The sequence below is a fragment of the Biomphalaria glabrata genome, chromosome 8, assembly GCF_947242115.1.
Source record: "Biomphalaria glabrata chromosome 8, xgBioGlab47.1, whole genome shotgun sequence".
NCBI classification, from domain to species: domain Eukaryota; kingdom Metazoa; phylum Mollusca; class Gastropoda; family Planorbidae; genus Biomphalaria; species Biomphalaria glabrata.
Window position 1 is genome coordinate 4,853,016 of NC_074718.1, and position 27,627 is coordinate 4,880,642.

At 36.8% G+C, this 27,627-nt stretch overlaps 1 protein-coding gene across 3 annotated transcripts in view; it reads right to left on the reverse strand.

Moving 5' to 3' along the window:
- Positions 1-27,627, reverse strand: part of LOC106057329 (bridge-like lipid transfer protein family member 1) — a 108,482-nt gene that overhangs the window by 43,686 nt on the left and 37,169 nt on the right. For all 3 annotated transcript variants that reach the window (XM_056037266.1, XM_056037264.1, XM_056037265.1), the window contains exons 26-45: positions 27,279-27,563; positions 24,570-24,880; positions 22,430-22,624; positions 18,229-18,319; positions 17,504-17,609; positions 16,414-16,633; positions 15,510-15,662; positions 15,023-15,150; positions 13,257-13,462; positions 10,954-11,575; positions 10,042-10,222; positions 9,080-9,313; positions 8,423-8,557; positions 7,829-7,992; positions 6,777-6,995; positions 4,111-4,336; positions 3,415-3,656; positions 2,634-2,826; positions 1,858-2,065; positions 1,031-1,390 (exon numbers count right to left, since the gene is read on the reverse strand). In XM_056037266.1, the coding sequence (XP_055893241.1) occupies positions 1,031-1,390; positions 1,858-2,065; positions 2,634-2,826; positions 3,415-3,656; positions 4,111-4,336; positions 6,777-6,995; positions 7,829-7,992; positions 8,423-8,557; positions 9,080-9,313; positions 10,042-10,222; positions 10,954-11,575; positions 13,257-13,462; positions 15,023-15,150; positions 15,510-15,662; positions 16,414-16,633; positions 17,504-17,609; positions 18,229-18,319; positions 22,430-22,624; positions 24,570-24,880; positions 27,279-27,563 (4,479 nt within the window). The remainder of the gene's footprint in view (positions 1-1,030; positions 1,391-1,857; positions 2,066-2,633; positions 2,827-3,414; positions 3,657-4,110; positions 4,337-6,776; positions 6,996-7,828; positions 7,993-8,422; positions 8,558-9,079; positions 9,314-10,041; positions 10,223-10,953; positions 11,576-13,256; positions 13,463-15,022; positions 15,151-15,509; positions 15,663-16,413; positions 16,634-17,503; positions 17,610-18,228; positions 18,320-22,429; positions 22,625-24,569; positions 24,881-27,278; positions 27,564-27,627) is intronic.

Consider the following 27,627-nt stretch of genomic DNA (forward strand, 5'->3'; position numbering starts at 1 on the left):
TAATGGCTCTGAAGTTCTACCCAATTGAATGTTCTGTCTATTCAATATAATGTCATTTTTAATTTGACTGTTATTCAAATTTATAAAAAGGATTAAACTTATAATTTCAAAAGTTATCAGTGTCAGGATTTCAATGCACAATGATAACTCTCAAGAACTAAACAAACCTGCCTGGATGCTTATACATTGAAACAAATGTTGATATTTCTGCAGGAGACTTGTGATTTATACAAAATATACACTTGAAATAATCAGCTCATGTTTCTAAAAATAAATAGCGATTACAGAGAGGAACGCAGAACTTCTAGCAGTTGAAGTGGGTGGGAAGTGAGTCACTAAAGGCAGCACGGAAAGCTTTCTCGCAGATTACCCCCCCCCCCCCAACTGGTCCACAAATGAGATTGGACCATAACGCTCTGAGTCTGAGCATGCTATAAGCATGAAAGTAAAACTATATAAAAGCTTTAATTTAAAGAATAAATGAAATAATTAAATGTATATACTTGAGAAATATCCTAAAAATACACTGGTATGACAAAGTAGAAAACACCAAACTGTGGGAGATGAGTGGACAGAAAAATATAGAAGTGCAGATCTTAGAGAGGAAGTGGAGATGGATTGGTCACACCCTTAGAAAAGATACCAGCAACAGACAGAGCTAGGCAGGCCTTAGAGTGGAACCCCCAGGGAACAAGACGCAGAGGAAGACCAAAAAGAACATGGCGACGCAGTGTACTTGAAGAAGCAGAGAAGACCGGGAAGAGCTGGGAAACCATAAAACTAGCAAGAGACCCTGGAGAGTGGTGTGTTTTTGTCGAGGCCCTATGTTCCACGAGGAACTCAAAGGAGTGATGATGATGATCATGAAATACTTGCTCAACAAATATAACTAATGCTTTATTTATGTGACATGCAGAAAATATAAATGTTTTTGTTTTTATTTATCACTGTACATCTACTTTTGCACCGCCTGGTAGATACTGAAAACGAAGCAATATAACAATCTAGAACTGAGAAACACAACACATACTTGCTGCTGGTTCCTTAGTATCCTGTAGGAACCTCAGATGAGCAGGCTTCTTGCCAGGATCCACAGCTAGCTCTTCAGGCCGTTTGGTGTCTGTGTGATGGTGCCTGGTCAGTGGTGTACTTGCACTGTCTAACTGACCTTCCCCAGCCTGCGTCTGCTTGTTCAAAGTGTCACTCCCAAGTTTGGAAGACGAGGTTTGGGTGTGAGCCATCTTTGAGGTGACCTGTGGTGAATATTTGGCTCCAGTCATCAGCTTGAGGTCAAGTTTTGAACTCGAGTTGACAGGAGTTAAAGAGGATTTTATCTCAAGTGGAGGCTTCGATGTGGATGGAGGACTCAGGCGATGGGCTATTGGTATTTCTAGACAAAGGTACAGACACAAATTTAAATATTAAATACAATAAATAGAGGACATTTTGACCATCTAGCAAGAACAAGGTAACATTTTTAAATTGAAATCTTTTTAGGTATGTCATGATTAAAGAATTAGGAAATCTAAACACATTTAAAAAAAAAACAACAATATAAAAACTTTTATAAAAATAATAATTACATAATGACCTGCAAATCGAATATTGGACATGACCTTTTATACATTTTAATTAAACACAGAAAAGTTAATCAGCAATGAAACATAGAAGGGTTTAGTGGGGGGGGGCATGTAGTGTGAAGTCAGGCTTTTTATGAAGCTGTATATGTGATGCGATTCTTATGAGATAATTAATCATACAAGCTTTAATTACTTCATAAAGCTGCATAAATATTTTTACATTTACTAAACTGATGTGCAGCCTGGATAAACTCATAATTTTTTTTTGTATAGGTACCTGACTTTGTTGAGTCCAGTGTTGCCAGATTGGTAAATGATCCCATCAGCCTCTCTGTCTGTGAGGTATCTGACTGGTTGGTTTCCATGCTGGAGGTGGAGTCTTTGGAATCCTGCTTCCTGTGAGTTTGTATCCAGCCTTGTGGATCCACCTTTTTCTGTTTGAGTTCAACCCTGGTTTGTTTCACATTGCTTACCATCGTCAGTACCTGGAAATGAGAATACTACATGAGGAGAACATGGTCTAATGACTGTCCTAGTGCTGCAAACCAAATTTTATAAAATACAATGAGAATACTATATGAGAGTGGAGATGAGATTACTACATGAAGAGAAAATAGAAATTAGTCCTATTTTATTATTTTTGCTGCTCTCTTGAATGATTAAATGGGACACTGAAGCTTTTAAATGGGACTGGCAAAGCATGCACTTGGCTGTAAAAAAACAACTGTCTCCTAGCGAAGGACTTTATATTTTAATACAGGATGTTTGGATGTTTCAATAGCAACTGCTAACATAACAATTTCTGGAGGAGAATAATAAAAGGCTATTTGTTCCTGGCATTGTTTCTTGATTCACTATCTTATCTTCTTATATAATACAGACGTTAGATCAAAAAAGAAGATAATTACGTCCTACGCGTCATAGGGCTGGAAAAATGTTTTTCTCAAATAAGTAATCAATACTCTACATGTCTCCTGCTAGCTAAACCCCTATTAATGACCATCTACAGCTTCCTCTTAATAAATGTCCTTTTCTAACCAACACTTAACTGACCTGGTGAGCCAGTCGGAGCAGAGCCATATCCACATTCTGCCTGATGGCTTGACAGTTGACCAGCAAATTAATTTTTAAGGTGGTTGGTTTGGCTTCCAGTTTATGCATGGCAAACTTGTAGGGAAACTTGGAGGTGTCACCACTGTCACTGGCATCTATGATGGCATCTTTCAGGGAAACCTTCATGTCAAAACTAGAGAGTAAACAGTAGCAATATAGTCATTAAATTCTTCTAATTATAATGTACTGGTATAAAGTATGCTTACAAAAAAATACAAATACAAAATATTTCTTTGTCAAAACTATTGGTTATTTATTTTTGTTAGTTTTTCAATTATATATATATTTTTTTAAGTGTGTGCAAAGTACTATATGTGCTTAAGTACTATTCCAAAAGATTAAAAAGTATTATAACCGTATCATTGACTTATTCTATAAGTTTATTTTTTTATATTAATATCCTCAAGCTCAATGCTAGTTTAAAGTATTTTGGGAGGTAAGGGGGCAAGCGCTATGGACTGTTGTCATGGTGATTCTGAGTTCAAATCTAACAAGCTTCCATCCTCTGCCATCTTACAGGATTGGATTAGGGCCATAATAATAATATTCTTTTCTGAAAAAACTTTTGAAACTCATAAAACAAAGAGTATAATATAAGATGGAGAAATATGATATAATGATGATTATAATGACGATATATGGGAATTTCATTCTTCTAAGAAAAAAAAAATTTCAAACAAATATTCACAAAGAAACAATTTTTTAAACAACTTGTATTTACCATTCACACAAGAAAGCTGGGTTTCCTGTGAGCTTGTGGTGAGTTTTTTTACCAGGCCCCTTGCCCTTAGGCACATGCTCCTTGTGTAAGGTGGGCGTCCCTTCAGACTCAGCAATCAGAATTTTGAACAGGTTGATGTGACACTGCAACAGGAGGTGGCCCCCAAATTTTTTCATCATAGCCGAGGGCCTGACACTCTCAACATGAAGCCCCAGGCTCTGGAGTATGGGTTTGAACAGAATCTGTCAAAAGTACAAAGATTTGCTCCTAGTACATTGTTAAATAGTATGGGCATATAGATTTTTTTTGTCATAGTGAATTTAATAATAAATTCACACTATTTAATTTGAATACGCGTTATAATGACCATTTGTCCTAATATAACTATAGGTCCCAAAGACTACTAAGTGGATTTAATAACAAGCAAAATATAAAAAATACTTTTAAAAAAAACAAAAAAAAAACACAAAGCTTATCTATAGGGAAAAACAGCCATATCTCTCAATATTGTAGGATTAATTCCCCTTTTTATATCAACCAAAATTAATTAACTAACCAGTAAGTGACTAATGTAATTATACATAACCAGTACGTCAATGATGCAGTTATACTTAACCAGTGAGTAACTAATGCAGTCAAACTAAACCAGTAAGTGACTGTTGCAGTTCTGCCAGTAAGTGACTGATGTGAACATACCTGAGCATCAGCTAGCTGCATGATTGACGTGGCCATAGTACAGTTGTCTTCATTCACATCCAGTTTACTGTCGTCCTGGTTCCAGGAACTGGCCAAGCCAGCAGGACAAGACTCGGCTGCATTGGTGCGGTGGTACTGGTGGCTGTCATTGTCTTCCAGATCAAGGCGGAACTCACTGTTCTGCTGCTTGGCCATCCACTGATACAGATTCTCATTTTCATTGTATCTGCGTTCATGTCAGTGAGAAACAAGTTCAAATTCTAATGAAGTACAACTATAGATAAATTGATTTAAGCCAATTAGATTGCAGATATATTGACCCTTGAAGAAGAGTGGGCCAACTTCAAAGATACCACTATTGGGTGCGCGGAAGAAGGCGAGGTTCATACAAGGAACGGTGGATACAAGACAGAACATGGAAATTGATAGATGAGAGGAAAGAGGCCAAACGTAGACGAGATCAAAAAAATGAAACACAGGATCGCAGCCTAGCGGAAGAAGCCTATAGGGAAGCAGATCTGAAAGTAAAGAGAAGCTGTCGGCAAGATAAACGGGACTGGATTGAGCAGAAGGGACAAGAGGCACAAGCAGCTGCAAGCAGAAATGACACAAAAACTCTCCATTGTATTGTCCGAGATCTCACTGGAGCAAAGAGTGGACATGGGGCACCAATAAAAGACAAGCAAGGCAAAACTTTGTTAACGAAAGAAGAACAGGATGCAAGATGGGTAGAGCACTTTAAAGAGACCCTTAACCAACTGTCGCCAGACCTAACTTACATATTCAAGGACCCCTCTCCAGACAATGATCTCAAGGTCAAGACAGACCCAAAAACTGCTGAGGAGGTTACCATGGCCATAGCAGTGCTAAAGAATAACAAAGCACCAGGACTAGACATGATATCAGCAGAAATGCTAAAATATGGGGGACAGTGCATTGTTAACAGAATGACTGATCTCTTAAATCTCTGTTGGCGAACTTCAAAAGTCCCAGAGGACTGGCAAAAGGGAGTGATTGTAAAGCTTCCAAAAAAGGGCAACTTGGCAGACTGCAACAACTGGAGAGGCATTACTCTCCTATCTGTCCCAGGCAAAGTTTTCAGCACTGTTTTGTTGAGACGGCTTCAACAGTCTGTAGATGAAAGGCTCAGAGAAGAACAAGCAGGTTTCCGAAGAGGCAGATCATGTACAGAGCAGATTTTCGTTTTACGAAATATCATAGCACAAAGTCTTGAGTACCAACAACGGCTAACGATCAGTTTTGTGGACTTCAAAAAAGCGTTTGATAGTGTCCACCGAGAATCACTATGGAAAATAGTTAGAGAATACGGTATCCCAGAAAAATTCGTCCAGATCCTACGACACCTTTACAGTCAGTCTAGTTGCTGCATTAAAACAGAAGAGGGAACAACAGAGTTTTTTACAATCGAGACAGGTGTGAGACAGGGGTGCATCTTATCTCCCTTCCTTTTCCTCCTAGCCATCGACTACATAATGAGGAGAGCAATGAAACAGACTGCCTTTGGTATTCCATGGCATGAACAACTCCGATTGACGGACTTGGACTTTGCTGATGATGTTGCACTACTCGGGGCTACAAATAAATGCATTCAAGAAATGACGGAGAGCCTAGACAGAGAGGCACCCAAAATTGGCCTCCGCATAAACTTGGATAAGACTAAAATTATGCGAGTGGGATATAAGGCAAAGGGTGTCCCAGTCAGACTTGGCGAGTCAAAGCTTGAAGAGCTGGACAAGTTCACGTACCTTGGCAGAATCATAACAAATGATGGAGATGCTTAACATGATGTAGCATGTTGAATAGGAAAGGCAGGGAGCATTTTCCAAAGGCTGCAGCCTATTTGGACTAGCCAAGCCATTGGACTCGAGACAAAAATACACCTTCTCAACACAATCGTCATTCCAACTGCTACATATGCATGTGAGACGTGGAAGTCATCTGTCAAAATTGAGAAAAGACTAAATGTGGCTCAACAGAGATGGCTGAGACGGATTTTGGGAGTCAGTTACACAGACCGGATCTCAAACAAGGAAATCCTATGCCGAACTGGGAGTCGAACACTTAGTGAGGTTGTGACTGAGCGTCGCATGAGGTTTGCAGGACATGTTCTACGTCAAAATGAATTAAGCACACCAAGAGTTGCGATAACATGGAAGCCAAAACGAGGAAAGCACAAACAGGGACGTCCTCGTATTACCTGGCGACACACCTTCATGGAGGACCTCAGAACAGTGGACACCAGGTGGGAGGAGGCTTCAGACATTGCCAGTGACAGATCATTATTGAGACAGCTTGCCGCCCAATGCGCCAAACGCGGGAGGACCTAAGTCTAAGTAAGTAAGATACTAGTTAAATCAATTCAAAATAATTAATTTCTGTACAAGTTTTTTTTAAATTTATGTTTCTTTTTGAGAATTCCCAATAATGATGCATTTGCCTTTTTGCGCTTAGCGTCAAAATTTTAAAGGCAAAAATAATTTCCTTTCAAAAAGTTAAGAAAATAAAAATAAAAAGTTTGTTAAAATTAAAAGTATTGATAAACTTTCGAGTGTGGACAAAGTTTGCCAACTGTTACATAACAGTAAGGTCCATTGACTGGCAGTTCAAACATTTACATAGCTCAGTTCTGGGCAGAAAAGTCTTACCTATTCTTTAAAATAGATTGTTTGGGTGCACTGCTCCTCAGTGGCGTCTGCGGGGGAGTTGGCACCACCAGCTGTTCGTTGCTAGAGACACTCTCCAAAAGTGATGTAAAGCTGACATTGCTGTCATTGCGGTTGAGAAACAGGGCAGCCACTGGAGGGGCCAGGTTGGAGGAGCTGTAGTCAACTGGAGAGTCAGTTGTAGTGATGCCCTTTCTAGGCCTGGCAAAAAAAAACAATAACTGACAGCTGTATTCTTATCTTCTAATAATAATAAGGCATGCTATTGGTTGCAGATATTCCTTCAAAATAGAAAATAATTCCATCCTACTTGTCTACTTGTACCCAAGTGTTAACCTAGATGTATAAGTGAATTGGAGGCATGGTGGCTGAGTGGTAAAGCGCTTGACTTCCGAACCGGGGTCTGGGGTTCAAATCCTGTTGAAGACTGGGATTTCTAATTTCGAGATCTTCTGGCACCTCTGAGTCCACCCAGCTCAAATGGGTACCTCACATAAGTTGGGGAAAAGTAAAGGCCGTTGTGTTGGCCAAATGACACCCTCATTAACCGTAGGCCACTGAATCAGAAGACCTTTACATCATCTGCCCTATAGACCCAAGGTCTGAAAGGGGAACTTTACTTTACAAGTAAATTGGTTTCTCTGGCTGATTCATAGAGCACCAGAAACAGCTTAGTCTTTTTCAATCAAAATAGATACTGCTAGGCATAGTGGTGTTTACTAAGAAGTAACAAATTTTTTTTTATCTACATTTCAAATGCCTAATTTTTTTTATTTGCAGACATTTACAATTTCCATGTTTAGGGGCTATATTGTGTATTTTTTTTTATTCTTCTGAAAATTAACAGAAGATACACAAATGTTAAGAATACAAATAAACAAAATAAATTATTTAAGAAAATTACATTTAGATACTAAACAAGCCAATAGTAAATTTAAACTAATCTATATCTATGAATTTTTTTTTTTACTTGTGCATTTTACAAACACACACACACACCAAAACACATACACACACAAAATTGACTCACTGACCTGAAAATACCCAGGACTCTGTGCTTCCCAGCTGCTGCCACTGAGTCTATGCTGGTGTCACCGCCATCTGTTTTGTCCATCTTACCCTGTGTACTCAAAGACTGTCTACTTTTGCTGTTCACACTTTGAAATGACCCTGACCTTTGTGTTATGCCACCTTCTGCCTAAATATTGGAAAAAGAAATTTGAATAAATCATTTCAGTTTCAGTATAACACTTCTTTTTATGCCAAATTTCAACAAAAACAAAAATAAATATTTATGATGATGCTTCACAAAGTCAGCCTTTTGGTGGAAAAGTTAATCAAAGTCAATCAAGAGAAAGAAAAAAAAACTAAAAAAAAAACTAAAACAAAAGTTTATTACTAAGTCAAAGATGCTCTTTAAAAATGTCACAAAGTGATCAAAATAATTTTGATTTTATTAACGGTGTTGATGAAAGTCCAATTGAAAGGCTTTTAAAAAGTGGCAAGAACTCCATTTTGATCTTCAACTGGTGCCAGGTTTAGTCAAGCTGTCATATCAAAAATTGTTCATGAAGTATTTTGTACAAACCAAAACTAAACTGCAGTTCTGAGTCAAGCTCGGAGCTTACCAACAGAAGAGATGTTTTCTCATCCACAACATCAAACTGGTCAAAGGTCATCTCCTCTTCCTCCCCTACCTCTTCATCTTTCTCTGACTTGGGGAGGGCAAAAGACACATTGTAGGGACGAAGATTCTTCCGAGACTAATGAAAATGAAATGAAAAAAAAAAAAGTAGCTCCCTTGAAAAAAACAGTACCAGTACAAACCGAATTTTATTGAAAAAATAATTGAACGAACATTGTTTTACATTGAAACATAAACAGATTTAATTTCATGAAGATAAAAAATTGATGTAACCTAAAAATAAAATGAAGTGATCTTATAGTAAAATTAAGCCTTAACAGAATTCCTTTTTAAAACTCCTGCAGTCTACAAGTGAAGGTATTGTAAATAAAAAGATACATCAAGTCTTTCAAAGTATTATTGTTCCACATGTAATGTCTTCATAACTTAGAATTCAAAATATATGATGTCTCTTATAAAAAAAATCTAATGTTTAATAGTATATAGGGGCAAAAAAAAAGTCTTGAAATAGCTACAACTTTAATCTAACCATGTTTTGCAAGCTTTGGGTCTCAGGATATCATCACCTGGTTGTTTAACATCTCTTCTTTAATTCAGTATTTGTCCTCTTTAAGCATTTTACAAAGCAATACTAATATACCTTGAAATTAATTTCCCCAAGGTTAGGCATGTACAAGACATTCTTCCACTGCCTCATCAGGGCCAGTATGCCCTTCTGCACAGTGATCAACTGTGGCACGGTTTCCGCTGACACAGCTTTCTCCACAGGCTCAATTCCAAATTTGTGCAGGTATTTCCTCAGTACAGTCAGCAGCTGATTGGACGGATCTTCTTGGAGCGTTTTGGATAATGGAGTCAATTTGTTGAACTTGCTCTGATTGAAACATATCAATATTTTAAAAAACTTGACAGGTTCTCATAATAGATGAAAAGACTTAGATTTAATAGCTAACTTACAAATTAAACAATCATCTTGTTTTGTCACAGATAGATCTATAGTAAAACTAAGAGTGTCATCAGCACAATGATTTTTACTCCCCACCTCCCATTACTAAGGAAAGGAACACCAAAAGGTTCTAAAACCTCCAGATGTGTGCCTGCTACAGCCTATAAAATATTTCTCAACCAATCAACCTCGTGTATAAAATTTGTCAATAATAACAATGCTGAAATTTTTTATTTGTTGTAAAATAAAAGAATACATCTTTTCTTTAAAAATGAAAATTCCATATAGTTTATTAAGTTACTATTATTCTAGATTAGCATGATAATAATATTAATAATAATAATAATGTTTAGACACAACAGATTCTGCTCAGATTCAAGGAGAAAAACTGAACCACTATTTAATCTGGGCTCATTCATTGTCTATCCAGGCAGAAGAGGCTGCCTTTAGGCTCAGCACAAGTCAAATTCCAAATTTAAAATTCCTAATTTACATACGGTGGGAATGCAAATTTAAGCACCCTCAGCCAAGTCATTTATTCCAACACACTATACAACAAAACAGCCCAGTACAAAGTAACACATAACTTAACCCACAAGAAGTATACCAGGTGAATATATGTTTTTTTGTTTAATATATATTTTAAAATTGAATACCTTATAAGCCACATGAATTCCTTGACATTCCAGCCCTTCAATCATCATGCAGGCCATCACACAGCACAGCCGCTTGGAATACTCTCGAATCAAGTTTTTAACTGAGGTCATCAGCCTATCACAAGGGTTCAGCCAAGCGTCAATGGCCGGTGTGGCGGTGCTTAGAAGGTTCCAATCCAGTCTTTAAGAAAAAAAAAATTGAAATAAAATAATGTAACAAAATAAAATTTAAAACAAAATTTTAAAGCACATTTGTAATTACATCATTATAGGCACACAAATACTAAAGCAAATGTATTAGGTATTAGTTAAGTTAATGTGAGGGTCTCCACAAAGACACAGGTGCTTCAACAAAGGACCAGGAAAAGTCTTAATAATGATCTGGACTCTACCTGGGAGGAATAAGAGACTTTCCCACTACTTTGATGCTAATACAGAGAGTGCAACAATGGAGAATTTAACATTTTATATAGTTTAGTGCAGCAATAGACACTTTAGTGTTAGAATAAATTTAGGTGCTGCAACCTAGGATTTCTTTCTAGAATAGAAAGTTTTGTAATACAATAAACAGGCATCTAATAGTGTATTTAATAATAATAATTATTATTGCTTTTATATAGCGCTACTTTCATGCTTATAGCATGCTCAGAGCGCTATGGTCCAATCTCATTTGTGGACCGGTGGGGGCATCTAGGAGAAGGTTTTCCGTGCTGCCTTCAGGGGCTCAGTAAACACAACTCTGCCCAAGTCGGGTGTCGAACCTCGAGCCCCCTTCATAGGTAGCCAAGACAAGTTCAAGCATACTTAGCCTCTAGACCACACTTCCCACACTTATCAATTTTTTGTTCACCTGACTCAAAAACAAAATGTTAATTATAGATGAACCTAAACAGCTGCAGTCATTTCCCTTACCTTGTGAAATCCACTTTTTTGTGAATGGATATGGGTGGAGGGGATGCAAAATTGAACCAGATAATTTTGATTTCTAGTTTTCCATTTGATGCATCGCCAACAATCGGTTCCTGAAGTGGGCCTGGAGTGCCAGGGATAATCTCACTGGATACAACAGATTTATCCGAGTCCCATGAAGGGGAGCTCAGAGAAGACGACTGGACGTTTGCTGACGGAGAACTGAGTGGATAAGGCTCGTCAGTGCTGGAGTCACGGCTCCCCATGTCTCTTCCAGCTTTCTCTTTAGGCTCACTTTTCTTTGGTTCCTCATCGGTGTTTGTCTCGGCTTTGTCCCCCTCCACTTTGGACCTGGCCTTTTCCTGCATCTGTGTGACTGTTTTATCTAGGGTACTCAGCTTCTCTTCAATCAGCTGGACGTCGGTGACTTCCTGATAGCCGAGCCTTCGGACAGCGGTGAAGGAGATGTCCTCAAGCCCAGACTCACACATGATGAAGCCGATGTTTGGTAGGACATTGCTGTTCTCTCCGTCAGGATTTTTCATCACAAACTCTGTTTCCTTGTCCCTGCTGGCCGTCCTGGACAAACGCGGCCTTGGCGAAGAGCTCATGAAATTATTTACATCTGAAATAAAATACATCTTCTACATTATGAGATATATTAAATCTATAATATAATTAGGCTTTTGAACCTATTAAACCATTATACTGTATCTATAGCATCATTAGGACTTAAAAACACTTCATATTACTACTATTACATCAGTGGATTATTATATATATATATATTATACACCATTATATCACATTAGATTTCATATATTTATTTATTGACCTATTTTATATTGTTAGGCACCTAGTTTATATTAGTTAGTTAGAGACACACCATAGAAGACATATATTGAACGGGACTAGTGACGCTTGGGATATTTTGGGTTAGAGACTGGAAAATCAGCAATAGGATTCTCTTGGGTAAAGACGTGTTTTATTCGACAGAGACTCTGACTGTGGCCTTTTATTGGATTAAACTTATTATTCATTGTTCATCAGTGTTGACCACATCTTTTCACCAGTTAAAAATAGATGTGTGTTGATTATGTGCTGTCGTTCAACTACATTGAATACACCTGAACAAGACACCCAAACGCTTGCTGAGTAATTGATTGAGATCTAACAATCATCTACAGTTGATTTCAGTACAGAATTAAACATACATCACAATATATTGCATCATTTAATTATATATAAATTAAATCACTATAAGATAGTATCTAATATAAATAAATAATACGATTACGTCTGTAGCTTCTCCTACCTAGATCAATATGTTAACAAAGATGAGAGAATGACTATGTACAATATGTAGAAATATATGTGTATATCTATTACATATTAATAAAGACATAAAAACTATTTCCTATGCACTTTGAATATAATTCACACTTAAAGAAATTACATAATGCCTGACAATTTATTGAAGGATGATTTGAACTATAAGGCAAGAGACAAAGATAAGCAGCTTATGAAATATTGAAAGAGTTCCAAGTTTAAAAATTAAAAATATGTTTAAAAAATATATTTTGATATGATATATTTGATATTTCTGGATTTTTGGTACAATTTAGACCATGTTGTGTACACAATCCCTCAAGAGTTACTTCCCTTATATATGTCAGGTACTTAGAGTTACACAACTGAGGTATTAAAAAATAAGGTCCACTCACAACTCAAATAGTAAAATTTTTAATAATCCAATACAAATCTGTTGTAAATATGTATATATTTAAAAGTAAAAAAAAAAGTAAAGTTCCCCTTTCAGACCGTGTGGTCTATAGGGCAGATGATGTAAAGGTCATCTGATTCAGTGGCCTACAGTTAACGAGGGTGTCATGTGGCCTGCACAACAACTACAACAGCCTTTACTTTTCCCAAACTAACATCAGGTACCCATTAGAGCTGGGTGAACTCAGAGGCACCCGAGGATTCGAACCCCGGTTTGGTAGCCAAGCGCTTTCCTGCTCAGCCACCTCACCTCCCATATATTTATAAGTACTTTGTCAATATGACATAAAAAGATCCTGAACTGGATCCTGGATTTTGCTCTACCACACTTGTTCTCAATCTTTCAGGTCTTAAGAACCCAGACTGATCTTCATTTGCCATCAACACAATGAATTTTACCCCCAGCCTCCCATTATTAAGGCAAGGAACATCCAGTAGAAAGCATCTACAGGCTATACAATATATCTATAGCGATCAACCTCATTTATAAAACTTAAATTAAAACTCTATGTGTTTTCACTTACTCAGGTTGGATTCAGGAACATGGATTGGCTGCGTGGCTGCAGTATCCTGCTCTAAAGAGAAGAGAACTCTGGAACACTGTTCCGGTATGGCAGTGAGCAGCACGTTTTCAGAGAAGTTGCTGAACTTGAGAAGGCGTCTGAGTTGAACATGTATATGTGAAATTTGCAGCGTGCCAACATTTTCTTCTCTGGTTAACTCTTGAGGTCTGTTAAAACATATTTTTGATACTTAACCATTCAGGTCTGTCAAAACATATTTTAGAGATTGAACTCTTGAGGTCTGTCAAAACATATTTTAGAGACTTAACTCTTGAGGTCTGTCAAAACATATTTTAGAGACTTAACTCTTCAGGTCTGTCAAAACATTTTAGAGATTGAACTCTTGAGGTCTGTCAAAACATATTTTAGAGATTGAACTCTTGAGGTCTGTCAAAACATATTTTAGAGACTTAACTCTTCAGGTCTGTCAAAACATTTTAGAGATTGAACTCTTGAGGTCTGTCAAAACATATTTTAGAGACTTAACTCTTGAGGTCTGTCAAAACATATTTTAGAGACTTAACTCTTCAGGTCTGTCAAAACATTTTAGAGATTGAATTCTTGAGGTCTGTCAAAACATATTTTAGAGACTTAACTCTTGAGGTCTGTCAAAACATATTTTAGAGACTTAACTCTTCAGGTCTGTCAAAACATTTTAGAGATTGAACTCTTGAGGTCTGTCAAAACATATTTTAGAGACTTAACTCTTGAGGTCTGTCAAAACATATTTTAGAGACTTAACTCTTCAGGTCTGTCAAAACATTTTAGAGATTGAACTCTTGAGGTCTGTCAAAACATATTTTAGAGACTTAACTCTTGAGGTCTGTCAAAACATATTTTAGAGACTTAACTCTTCAGGTCTGTCAAAACATTTTAGAGATTGAATTCTTGAGGTCTGTCAAAACATTTTAGAGATTGAACTCTTGAGGTCTGTCAAAACATATTTTAGAGACTTAACTCTTCAGGTCTGTCAAAACATTTTAGAGATTGAACTCTTGAGGTCTGTCAAAACATATTTTATAGATTTAACTCTTGAGGTCTGTTAAAACATATTTTATAGATTTAACTCTTGAGGTCTGTCAAAACATATTTTAGAGATTTAACTCTTGAGGTCTGTCAAAACATATTTTAGAGACTTAACTCTTCAGGTCTGTCAAAACATTTTAGAGATTGAACTCTTGAGGTCTGTCAAAACATATTTTAGAGACTTAACTCTTGAGGTCTGTCAAAACATATTTTAGAGACTTAACTCTTCAGGTCTGTCAAAACATATTTTAGAGACTTAACTCTTCAGGTCTGTCAAAACATTTTAGAGATTGAACTCTTGAGGTCTGTCAAAACATATTTTAGAGATTTAACTCTTGAGGTCTGTTAAAAAATATTGTTATGACCCTGGTGATGACACAGTTGGAGTAGTGCTGTGTTTGCCTAATCTACATATAGATTTAAACCCATTGCTACAGCCTGTACTACTATAGATGCTACTCTTCAGGCAAACCAATGAACAACTTGAGAAACATTCTTCAGTAGTCTTCAGTATAATTAGGGTTAAAATGGAAGTTATTTTTTAAAATATTCCTGAATGCCCAAGTTCTAATTTAAGATGTTCAAAAAAATTAATTGATGCTTTACAATAAACTGTTCAATAATTATTATCAATTTATGTTTAAGTCTCAACAAAGGCAAAAATGTTTAAATGTCTATCTAAGATAGACCACTCTGCTTACTTTTCAATATCTGGTTCTGATGGATGCACTTCCACTTTTCCTTTGTGTCCTGACGATGCTTTGGCAGACATTTTGACGGTGACGCTTGTCTTCCTTGTCAATTGTTCTTTAGCTGGTTCTTTGGTAATCTGAGTAAAACGTTTGTTCAATTCATGGTATAACACAAGAAGAAAAGTCAACTTATAACAAGTTAATGTGTGCATCTTGAGGCTAGCAAGTCATTCAACAACATTTAGTTCTCCAAAAGATCTCATCTTGCAATTTACATGTTCTTTCAAAGTAGAAGATAATGAAGTCATCAGTGTATCCATGTGTTAATGTAGACTTTGTTTTTAATTAATCATCCTTCAAAAGCTTATAATTTAACCATTGTTTTCAATATTTATTTATTAGAAAAAAATTAATCAAGTTTTAACAAGTATTTTCATTTTGTCATTAAAATTGCGAAAGTTTAAAATTATGTTTATTTTTTTAAACAATGACTGACCTGGCACAAATGTTTGTTTGATAGCAACTGACATCTGACACCATCAATACAAACAGCTAACAAGGACACGGCAGTCAAATCACTGGCTGAGCTCAGACTTGAGAACGCTATGACCTCCTCCACTATGGAAGCTTGAAGAACACAGATGTTGACCTAAAAACATTCCACACATGCAGACTTCCATTTGATTTCAAAAACCAAAATGAATGAATCACACAAGAATTAGAATCAAGAGCTAAGAATCCAGAGTAAACTTTCTATTTTGGGTAAACATTCATACCAATGGCTTACAAGACAAGCGTTTGAAGACTTCAGGTCTTAAACCTATTTATCAAAGATGCAAGAATAAATGTCTATTTTAAAAACTATTATGTTGCCCATTACATGCTGATATAATGAAGCCTGGACAACAGGTCTCAGTGTAAAGGTTTGTTAAGTCATAAATAAGCCCATCAGGAAGTGATTCTCTGAGTATTCTCCTTGAGATGTCAAATGGAAAACAGCTCATTGTACTGGCAGGGATAAAAAAAAAGCCTCAAAAGCCTATCAAAACAACGCAACATTCTTCAAGGGGCTATTTCACTAATGGTGGACACCTGAAAAGGAAACTGACTCCTTAGTGTTGCTCAGCCTTCAGTTTCACCTTCTAGCCTGAGTGTTGAACAGGTAAAATTAAATTTGCACCTGCCTGTAACCCCTTCAAACAGACAGATTGTTTTAAATCAGGCCAGCTGAAAGGAGCTTCCAATGAACTAGTGTTTAAAGAGGCATCATCTTAAGACTAAAGGCAATCACACATTTGGCAGACTTGAGGAATTGTTAGCGACAATCAAGATTGTTTTTTTCTTTTATATTAAAAACAAGTGAAAGATTAAAAAAAAGATAAATCAATGTAAGTCCTTACTTTGGGCAGAGTGAAGAGGGCCTGGAGGGATGTTTTCTTGGCTGGACTCAGCTCTGTACTCGTGTTGTCAAAGCTGTCTTCTGTTTTGTTCTGACTCCATTCTTTGTCCTTCTTCAACTTGTTTTGTTGTTTAAGTCTGTCTAAACACTGGCTGTGCAGCCCATCTATCAGAGCAGATGGATGAAGTTTGGACAGAGTTGGAGTCACTGCCTCTACATATCTGTCAAATTCGTTGGCAAGATGAGGATGAAATATTAGTGTAATTAAAACATTCTAGACAAGTCTATTCAAAATACTTCTCATGTAAAGAAAATGTGCCCCTTCCAGACCATGCTGACTATAGGGCAGATGATGTCAAGGTCATCTGTTTCTGTGGCCCATGGTTAATGAGGATGTTATGTGGCCAGCACAACAACCAACCATCTTAACTTTTCCCCCTAGTACTGTCAGGTACCCACTGGGTGGACTCAGGTGCGCTAAAGATCCTGACATTAAAAATACCAGTCTTCAACAGGATTTAAAACTGGGATCCTCCAGTTTGAAAGCCAAGAGCTAAATCAATCAGCCACTGAGCTTACAAATAATTCTCATGAGGCTATGACAAATTTGAACTAAGATTGTTAGTTGAACTAGTAAAAAAGGTTTGCCCTCACCAGTAAAAAAGTTTTGCCCTCACCAGTAAAAAAGGTTTGCCCTCACCAGTAAAAAAGGTTTGCCCTCACCGAGCAACAAACCAAATGCATGGACATGGATTAAGGAGTTATGAATGATTTCTATTCAATGCACAGGCTAATCCAGTCTATGTGGTATAATAAAACCCTTTGTTTCCCTGAGCTATGGTTCCATGTAGTAACAAAATGACTTGTACTTTGGATGCCTCACTAGACTGCATGTCTGTATGCCTCATTCCTTGCTGAGCTTAACTTATGTTACTGCTAATGAACTGCATTAAGGATACACTTCGTGAGATGATATTATGGAGAAAACAACAATTATACAAAAACATAACCTCAAGAAACTTCTAAAAATATTAGATATCGAAGAAGATTATAATTTTTCTGTGTAATAAAAAAAACTCAAAATATAAAACCTTTGCAGAGCCTCTAGCAGCAGTGGAGTCATCAACACATCCAGTGATCCAGACAACTGAATGACTGCAGTAGTTTTTGAAATGTTGTCTGCTGGAGAGCCAGTGTCTGATAGAAAAAACAATCATGATTAATAAGAAACATAAAGACAAACATGTATTCTTAGAATAACTTCAAATAATTGCTTTAAAAAAACATAAAGACAAACATGTATTCTTAGAATAACTTCAGATAATTGCTTTAAAAAACATAAAGACAAACATGTATTCTTAGAATAACTTCAGATAATTGCTTTAAAAAAAAAAAAGACAAACATGTATTCTTAGAATAAGTTAAAATTGCTTTAAAAAAACATAAAGACAAACATGTATTCTTAGAATAATTTCAGATAATTGCTTTAAAAAAACATAAAGACAAACATGTATTCTTAGAATAACTTCAGATAATTGCTTTAAAAAAACATAAAGACAAACATGTATTCTTAGAATAACTTCAGATAATTGCTTTAAAAAAACATAAAGACAAACATGTATTCTTAGAATAACTTCAGATAATTGCTTTAAAAAAACATAAAGACAAACATGTATTCTAAGAATCACTTCAGATAACTGCTTTAAAAAAATCATAAAGACAAACATGTATTCTTAGAATCACTTCAGATAACTGCTTTAAAAAAATCATAAGGACAATACTACTTGTGTGCTTTGTAACACATTTTTGTACTCACCTTGATTTGGAAGCATTTGTTTTTTATGTTCTCTGTCTAGTGTAGCTTTAATGTTGTACAAGTCAGCAGTTATATTAGTGGGAGGACTTTTCTGAAAGAAAACATAGTGAGATTCATACACGTTATTAATAATGTGATACAGTTTAAATATACAGCATTGTGATAGTATTATTTTAACAATAGAAATAAATATACAATTCACAGCTGATATTGAGTTTCTGTGATCAGAGTAAATATTTAAGTCAGAGCACTCTCTAATCTTCTGCCTCAAGAGAATTCCTTATTTAGAATATTCATAAGCTCATCATCTGCCCCCCCCCCCACACACACACTTTTCCAGGTCAGCAGCTGTCCTTAGCAGGATATCAAGAGAGAGTCTGGTCTTTCTTTTATGTTATTGAGCCAGCCTTTCTTTGGACGACCCTTTCTTTGTGCTCCCTCCATTGTATCTTGACTTTTGATAGAGAGTCTCGTCTTACAATATGACCAAACCAGCTCAGCCTTTCTTTGGACGACCCTTTCTTTGTGCTCCCTCCATTGTATCTTGACTTTTGATAGAGAGTCTCGTCTTACAATATGACCAAACCAGCTCAGCTTTTCTTTGGACGACCCTTTCTTTGTGCTCCCTCCACTGTATCTTGACTTTTGATAGAGAGTCTCGTCTTACAATATGACCAAACCAGCTCAGCTTTTCTTTGGACGACCCTTTCTTTGTGCTCCCTCCACTGTATCTTGACTTTTGATAGAGAGTCTCGTCTTACAATATGACCAAACCAGCTCAGCTTTTCTTTGGACGACCCTTTCTTTGTGCTCCCTCCACTGTATCTTGACTTTTGATAGAGAGTCTCGTCTTACAATATGACCAAACCAGCTCAGCTTTTCTGGACGACCCTTTCTTTGTGCTCCCTCCATTGTAAATCTTGACTTTTGATAGAGAGTCTCGTCTTACAATATGACCAAACCAAGCTCAGCTTTTCTTTGGACGACCCTTTCTTTGTGCTCCCTCCACTGTATCTTGACTTTTGATAGAGAGTCTCGTCTTACAATATGACCAAACCAGCTCAGCTTTTCTTTGACGACCCTTTCTTTGTGCTCCCTCCACTGTATCTTGACTTTTGATAGAGAGTCTCGTCTTACAATATGACCAAACCAGCTCAGCTTTTCTTTGGACGACCCTTTCTTTGTGCTCCCTCCACTGTATCTTGACTTTTGATAGAGAGTCTCGTCTTACAATATGACCAAAACCAGCTCAGCTTTTCTTTGGACGACCCTTTCTTGTGCTCCCTCCATTGTATCTTGACTTTTGATAGAGAGTCTCGTCTTACAATATGACCAAACCAGCTCAGCTTTTCTTTGGACGACCCTTTCTTTGTGCTCCCTCTACTGTATCCTGACTTTTGATAGAGAGTCTCGTCTTACAATATGACCAAACCAGCTCAGCTTTTCTTTGGACGACCCTTTCTTTGTGCTCCCTCCACTGTATCTTGACTTTTGATAGAGAGTCTCGTCTTACAATATGACCAAACCAGCTCAGCTTTTCTTTGGACGACCCTTTCTTTGTGCTCCCTCCATTGTATCTTTAGACTTTTGATAGAGAGTCTCGTCTTACAATATGACCAAACCAGCTCAGCTTTTCTTTGGACGACCCTTTCTTTGTGCTCCCTCCACTGTATCTTGACTTTTGATAGAGAGTCTCGTCTTACAATATGACCAAACCAGCTCAGCTTTTCTTTGGACGACCCTTTCTTTGTGCTCCCTCCACTGTATCTTGACTTTTGATAGAGAGTCTCGTCTTACAATATGACCAAACCAGCTCAGCTTTTCTTTGGACGACCCTTTCTTTGTGCTCCCTCCACTGTATCTTGACTTTTGATAGAGAGTCTCATCTTACAATATGACCAAACCAGCTCAGCTTTTCTTTGGACGACCCTTTCTTTGTGCTCCCTCCATTGTATCTTGACTTTTGATAGAGAGTCTCGTCTTACAATATGACCAAACCAGCTCAGCTTTTCTTTGGACGACCCTTTCTTTGTGCTCCCTCCACTGTATCTTGACTTTTGATAGAGAGTCTCTTCTTACAATATGACCAAACCAGCTCAGCTTTTCTTTGGACGACCCTTTCTTTGTGCTCCCTCCACTGTATCTTGACTTTTGATAGAGAGTCTCGTCTTACAATATGACCAAACCAGCTCAGCTTTTCTTTGGACGACCCTTTCTTTGTGCTCCCTCCACTGTATCTTGACTTTTGATAGAGAGTCTCGTCTTACAATATGACCAAACCAGCTCAGCTTTTCTTTGGACGACCCTTTCTTTGTGCTCCCTCCATTGTATCTTGACTTTTGATAGAGAGTCTCGTCTTACAATATGACCAAACCAGCTCAGCTTTTCTTTGGACGACCCTTTCTTTGTGCTCCCTCCACTGTATCTTGACTTTTGATAGAGAGTCTCATCTTACAATATGACCAAACCAGCTCAGCTTTTCTTTGGACGACCCTTTCTTTGTGCTCCCTCCACTGTATCTTGACTTTTGATAGAGAGTCTCGTCTTACAATATGACCAAACCAGCTCAGCTTTTCTTTGGACGACCCTTTCTTTGTGCTCCCTCCATTGTATCTTGACTTTTGATAGAGAGTCTCGTCTTACAATATGACCAAACCAGCTCAGCTTTTCTTTGGACGACCCTTTCTTTGTGCTCCCTCCACTGTATCTTGACTTTTGATAGAGAGTCTCGTCTTACAATATGACCAAACCAGCTCAGCTTTTCTTTGGACGACCCTTTCTTTGTGCTCCCTCCACTGTATCTTGACTTTTGATAGAGAGTCTCGTCTTACAATATGACCAAACCAGCTCAGCTTTTCTTTGGACGACCCTTTCTTTGTGCTCCCTCCACTGTATCTTGACTTTTGATAGAGAGTCTCGTCTTACAATATGACCAAACCAGCTCAGCTTTTCTTTGGACGACCCTTTCTTTGTGCTCCCTCCACTGTATCTTGACTTTTGATAGAGAGTCTCGTCTTACAATATGACCAAACCAGCTCAGCTTTTCTTTGGACGACCCTTTCTTTGTGCTCCCTCCACTGTATCTTGACTTTTGATAGAGAGTCTCGTCTTACAATATGACCAAACCAGCTCAGCTTTTCTTTGGACGACCCTTTCTTTGTGCTCCCTCCATTGTATCTTGACTTTTGATAGAGAGTCTCGTCTTACAATATGACCAAACCAGCTCAGCTTTTCTTTGGACGACCCTTTCTTTGTGCTCCCTCCACTGTATCTTGACTTTTGATAGAGAGTCTCGTCTTACAATATGACCAAACCAGCTCAGCTTTTCTTTGGACGACCCTTTCTTTGTGCTCCCTCCACTGTATCTTGACTTTTGATAGAGAGTCTCGTCTTACAATATGACCAAACCAGCTCAGCTTTTCTTTGGACGACCCTTTCTTTGTGCTCCCTCCACTGTATCTTGACTTTTGATAGAGAGTCTCGTCTTACAATATGACCAAACCAGCTCAGCTTTTCTTTGGACGACCCTTTCTTTGTGCTCCCTCCATTGTATCTTGACTTTTGATAGAGAGTCTCGTCTTACAATATGACCAAACCAGCTCAGCTTTTCTTTGGACGACCCTTTCTTTGTGCTCCCTCCACTGTATCTTGACTTTTGATAGAGAGTCTCGTCTTACAATATGATCAAACCAGCTCAGCTTTTCTTTGGACGACCCTTTCTTTGTGCTCCCTCCACTGTATCTTGACTTTTGATAGAGAGTCTCGTCTTACAATATGACCAAACCAGCTCAGCTTTTCTTTGGACGACCCTTTCTTTGTGCTCCCTCCACTGTATCTTGACTTTTGATAGAGAGTCTCGTCTTACAATATGAGACCAAACCAGCTCAGCTTTCGTCTCTTAGGAGCATTGAGGAGTTTTTCCTTTTTTGCCAGCCAGAGTGTTGATTTGTATTCTTATCAGGATATCAGGAGAGATGGTTTAGAGGACTTAATATTGAATTGCATATAATGAATTTTTTTTATTATATATGCAAATACTGCTGACTGCTAGAACAAAAGGTGAATAGCTCCAAATTTGTAAAAACTTATGAATTTAAAACAAAAAATTGTATGTTCCTTTCTTTGCATTTATCGAACTGAAAAAAAAGTTTAAGTTCTGTTTAAGTAATTTTTTAAAATACAAATGAGCCAAGCTAAGTACCTTAGCATCCTGCCGTGGTTTCATGACATTCACACTAAAACCATCCTTGACCTTGACAAAATGTGGAGTCCATGCCACTCCTGCGCTGTACACGGAATGTCCAGCAGAGGACAAAGAGTATTCAGACTGGACAGAGTTCAGGCCATGGATTCGACTAGTGTAGACAGCATTCCAAGGAGCACTTGAAGTCCAATCCTGAAGTCAGAGAAGCGTAATGGTTCAGTAACAATATAGAAACCATTAAACATTACAGTTACTAAAGATAGAAAGATATTGATTTGCTATATATGTTCTTTCTTTGCTGTCATAATACACATTTTGTTTAAAATTGATTTTTCATTTTCTTGCTTTGATATAGCAACTCTTCCATGCTCCTATAGTATGCTCAGTGCACTCAATATATTTTGCGGAAATGTGGGTTTGGGATATCTAGGTGCTCAGCAAGCACAACTAGGCTTGAGCCAAACCTTGAATTAAAAATCCCTATTCTACATCAGGATCAAACTTGAGCTTTTCATTTATGTGGCCAGGTTTTTTTTTACCAAACATCCAATTTGAAATTTACATAGAAACTATAAAGATGTTTTCTTTGACAGATTTATTTTTCCTTATCAATTAATTTCTGTTTCTAAATCTTGTTTTCATGTTCTCTTTCTTCTTCACTCTGTTTTCATATCCTATATATGGCCAACATGAAGGTAACAATAATACAGGTTGTGAATATTTCTTTATGTTTATGTTTATGTTAATCAACTAATACATTTCAATGAAAGATTATTGTATCATAGCAACAGAGAGCAACAAATTCAACATGTGTCAGGATCTGTAAACGTTTCTTATATTAAATATTTAATTTAATAATAATATCACTGCCTTGTGCTTTTGGAAGTTTAATTACAACACTCAAGTTACTCCTTTATGGAACCTGGAACCTTAACGCTGATCTCAAAAACGACTCTAATGGTTTTCCTAGATATTTAACAGTTTATCAATGAGAAAGAATTACCAGCTCGTTGGCCACACTGGGAAAAATCTAGTTTGACCGTTATAATTTTTCAAAGTAAAAAATTAAATAAACCTTAATTTGGCTGGAGACTATATCTAGGTTTAGAGCCAACATGGCGTTGTCAGCCGTATTCTTATCTTATCTTATATAATACAGACGTTACTTCAAAAAAGATGATTACGTCCTACGCGTCATGCATTTAGTCATGCATATTAACCAATGACTTAAATTCTGCCAAGTCACTGGTTTTCCTGGCTAGCTCAGGCAACCCATTCCATGCTCTAATAGCACTAGGGAAGAAGGAGTATTTGTACAAATTTGTCCTAGCATATGGGACGAGGAATGTGCCTTTAATTATTAAGTATTACCATATAACTGAGTAAATTTAAAGTTACTTCAATTTTATTGAAGTTCATAAACATTGCTTATATTTTTACGTCAAGTAGATCTAGACTGGATCTTAAGAGTTCTAAATCAGAACTTTAGATCTAGTGTTAGATCTAGATGTCCATATAATGAACATACCAATAAATAATCGCTGGCTGAATCAGAAAATGCATAAGTTCTAGCAGATAAGGATGTCACGGGTTCAATACCTTAATTGAACCAAATATTTTTCTAATTTTTTTTAAAATTATTTTACATTTTATGATGTTTGAAGTTTAATAACGGAGGTATTGTCATTTTAAAAAATATTTTTTTTTTTTAAATGTTTTTCTTGTTTTACTATTACTGAGGCTTTCCCATTGTTCAAGTGGGCTGTTATTTCCTTAGCTTTAGGGCTCAATTTAGCTGTTAGTAAATTTTAATGGGTCCCATATGCTAGGACAAATTTGTACAAATGCTCCTTCTTCCCTGGTGCTATTAGAGCATGGAAAACCAGTGACTTGGCAGAATTTAAGTCATTGGTTAATATGCATGACTGAATGCATGACGCGTAGGACGTAATCATCTTCTTTTTTGAAGTAACATCTGTATTATATAAGATAAGATAAATGTTAAGTATTAACCAGTTTTCATATATATCTGCCTGAGCTAAAGTTTCTCTCCAAGATATGTATTATTTTAGTTTATTCCATACTCTTGTTTATAGGCTTTGAATGTAATATTGTACTATGATCCAACATGGAATACCTGACATATATAATGTGACAAGTGCTGAGAGTAGCAGGACAGCAAGAGGGGGCTCTGTGTGATGGGGAGATTCATGTGGCTATGCAAGTTGATCATGTCAATCAGCTCCTCAGGGTCCACCTGAGAGTCCAGCATCTCGGAGTCATTGTCTGAGGTGGCTGAGCAGTACGATAGGGTACTGGCCAGGGAAGACACACTTGAGGTAGCTGAAACAAAACCCCGGTTCCCATCTTTCGGTTTTCTCCTGTCTCTCTCTTTCATACTTTGGGACTGGGAGAGCCTCTTAACTGTACTAGGACAACTCTCATCATCTAGGAAGGAAACAAACAAAAAAAAATTCATTTATATTCGTACTCATCAGAAGCTGAACAAGGATTGTTGTTAATTCTTTTAAAGAGAATTTACAGATCAAACAAGGATATTACATCAATGTAATAATGTTAAATACACTTAAACATTGGTGGGTTTTTTTTGTCAAAGGTGAATGAAAAGGAACATTAAATTCAAACAAATTAACATTCTAGCTCATCTTTGTTTATTTTACAATAGTGCAATGGAAAATTGTTTGGGGGGGGGGGGGGGGGGGTCGGAAGGAGTGATCAGTAAAATCCAGAAAATATTTGTTTCCCAACCATCCAGTGATAGAATTTCAAGGATTGTAAAAGAAAGATAGTGAGAAAGATTGTGCTTGTATCTAAATGTATCTGTAAATATATATGCAATATATGTAATAAATATATATGTAAACCTGTGTCAGCTGACACTGCAGCTAACAAAGATAGTGGCAGAGAATTTTTTTCTAAAATACCAGTTAGTTGAGATAAATCCATTATGGAGAAAAAAAAAAAGAAAAACTCTTAGTTTAATGTTGAGTAGTTAGCATAAATGTTTTTGAACATAACTTTAGAAAAATGTAGTTTAGTTAGAGTAGAGGTATCTAATACATTGCCTAACACTCATTACTGATAGGCTAAAAGTGCTAATTATTGATCAAATGATTTTTAAGTTGGCATCATCTTCAAAGATTAAGGATGAATGCAGTATTTCACATGGCCATGCAAGACCAGTTGAGACCTGCATGTTTTGCCACATGTGATGCAGACAAAGCTATTGTCTACTGGGGATCTCCTATTTAAGTTTTCATCTTCAGCACCCCTCTTTAACAATGGCTTTTTGAAAGGCCATCTGCTGAAAGCTGCTTTCCTCTATGCCAAGGCAAAATGGCACCTGAGTTTCAGGGGAAGGGCACCTCTGTTGCAGAATTCTACTTCAAGCTCACAAAAAAAAAAAAGATTGCCTTTGGAAAACGGTCATACCCAAGTTGCATAGGTGTCCGACCTAGCACAGCTGTCGAACAGTAAGTCCACACCGGACACCAGTAGAATATGCTCTCTTGTAAGCAGAAAGCAGAAATGGAGTGAAAGTACCTTGGATGGAAGCATTCAAGGAGCTGCCTCTTATACAGCACCCAGGCTGCAGTGCCATACTAAAGTGTATTGAGAACCACTGCACTATAGACAAGAAACTAAAATACCTAACAATGTGTAGTAGTAATATAATCTTAGTAAACTATTGAAATACAATTATAAAGTAACACCAGCTAATTATCAATGTTTTCTATCCTACATGAAAATTTCATAGAAACAAATGTGCTTTGTTAAAGTTATAATTTAACATTAGGAATTATAAGTTCATATATTGGTAAAAATAATAAATTAATAAAACAATTATCAGCTTGCAATGTTTGAATTGGATCAAAATATTAAACAAAAAATATTTTAAAATACTTTTAAAAAAAAGCTTATAATAAGCGTACTTGTATAAAATAGTTTTAGTTCATATCAATCATTTAATTAAATTTGTAATAGATGTAGACAAAAAATAAAAAAGCATTTATAAATATATAAAAAAAGGGGAAATGATCTGAATTCGAACTCGCTCAAGCTTTCTCAGGCTTCTCAAGCCAACACGGTAACCGCTCTGCTAGTGGAGAGTTTATGAACATGGAAGATTGAAAAGTTTTCTATTGTTTCTATAGTCTTGTCCTATTTTTCAGGTTAGTGTTAACTAATCAGACCACGACTAATTCAGCTTATACCACCACTACAGTCAATTACAATTTCTTTCCCTTGTTCAAGATACCAAATAAAAGTTTATTACCAATAGTTAATTAACTACTTTGTTAAATTTTTTTTATTGATTCTAGTGTTGTCAGGTAAAAGAAATAATTGTGCAAAATTTCAGCTTGATCCCAGATTGGGTTTGGGAGAAATAAGGTGTACAAACTTTTTACCAGATAGAATGAGTTTATATAAACTTTGCAAAAATATTTAACATTGCTAGAAATTTTAAATCCAGACTGACCAGTCCATACATTAAGTCAGACTAGCCAGGATGAAGGAAGGTTTTAAGAAAGTATCAAAAGTCACTGTTTCTAGATAAGTTCATTTAAATACTATGAAAAGAAGACGAGTTGTTGTTTTTTTTATAGTCAGCTGAGCTTTGGTAAAGTGCACATGTTCTACCAGAGTAATGTTATAACTGTTACTGTGATTTTACTGTCTCATATTTAGATTTACATTCTTATCACTGTGTTCATTTAGGGGTTCAATGTTTATTGACTACTGCTATAAGCTTTTACTTTTTATCTATCATTTAGTTGAGATTAATAAAAAAAGAAGGTGTCATAAGACATTTTTTTGTGCTCACCAGAAAACATCCCTCTCCTGGCACCCTCCCATGTCAGTGTGCCACTTCCGCTTTCCAGGTCTGAGTCATCAGCCTCGTTAGCTGTGTAGTAAATGTCACTCTCCATGCTAGCTTTGGACATCAGGCGACGCAAGTTGGCAGGAGACATGGAACTGGCTGAACTGGTCTGGTAGTGCCCTGTGAGTGTCAGATCTGATGACACAGCACTCCTGGGTTTACTGTTTGAAGGACTGGTCTGATTGGAATGAACTTTACTCAATTTCTTTCTGCTGCTTTTGCGATTTTCTGTTTTGCAAAAAATATATATATATATATATATAAAACAATATATTTTTCAATTAATAAATTT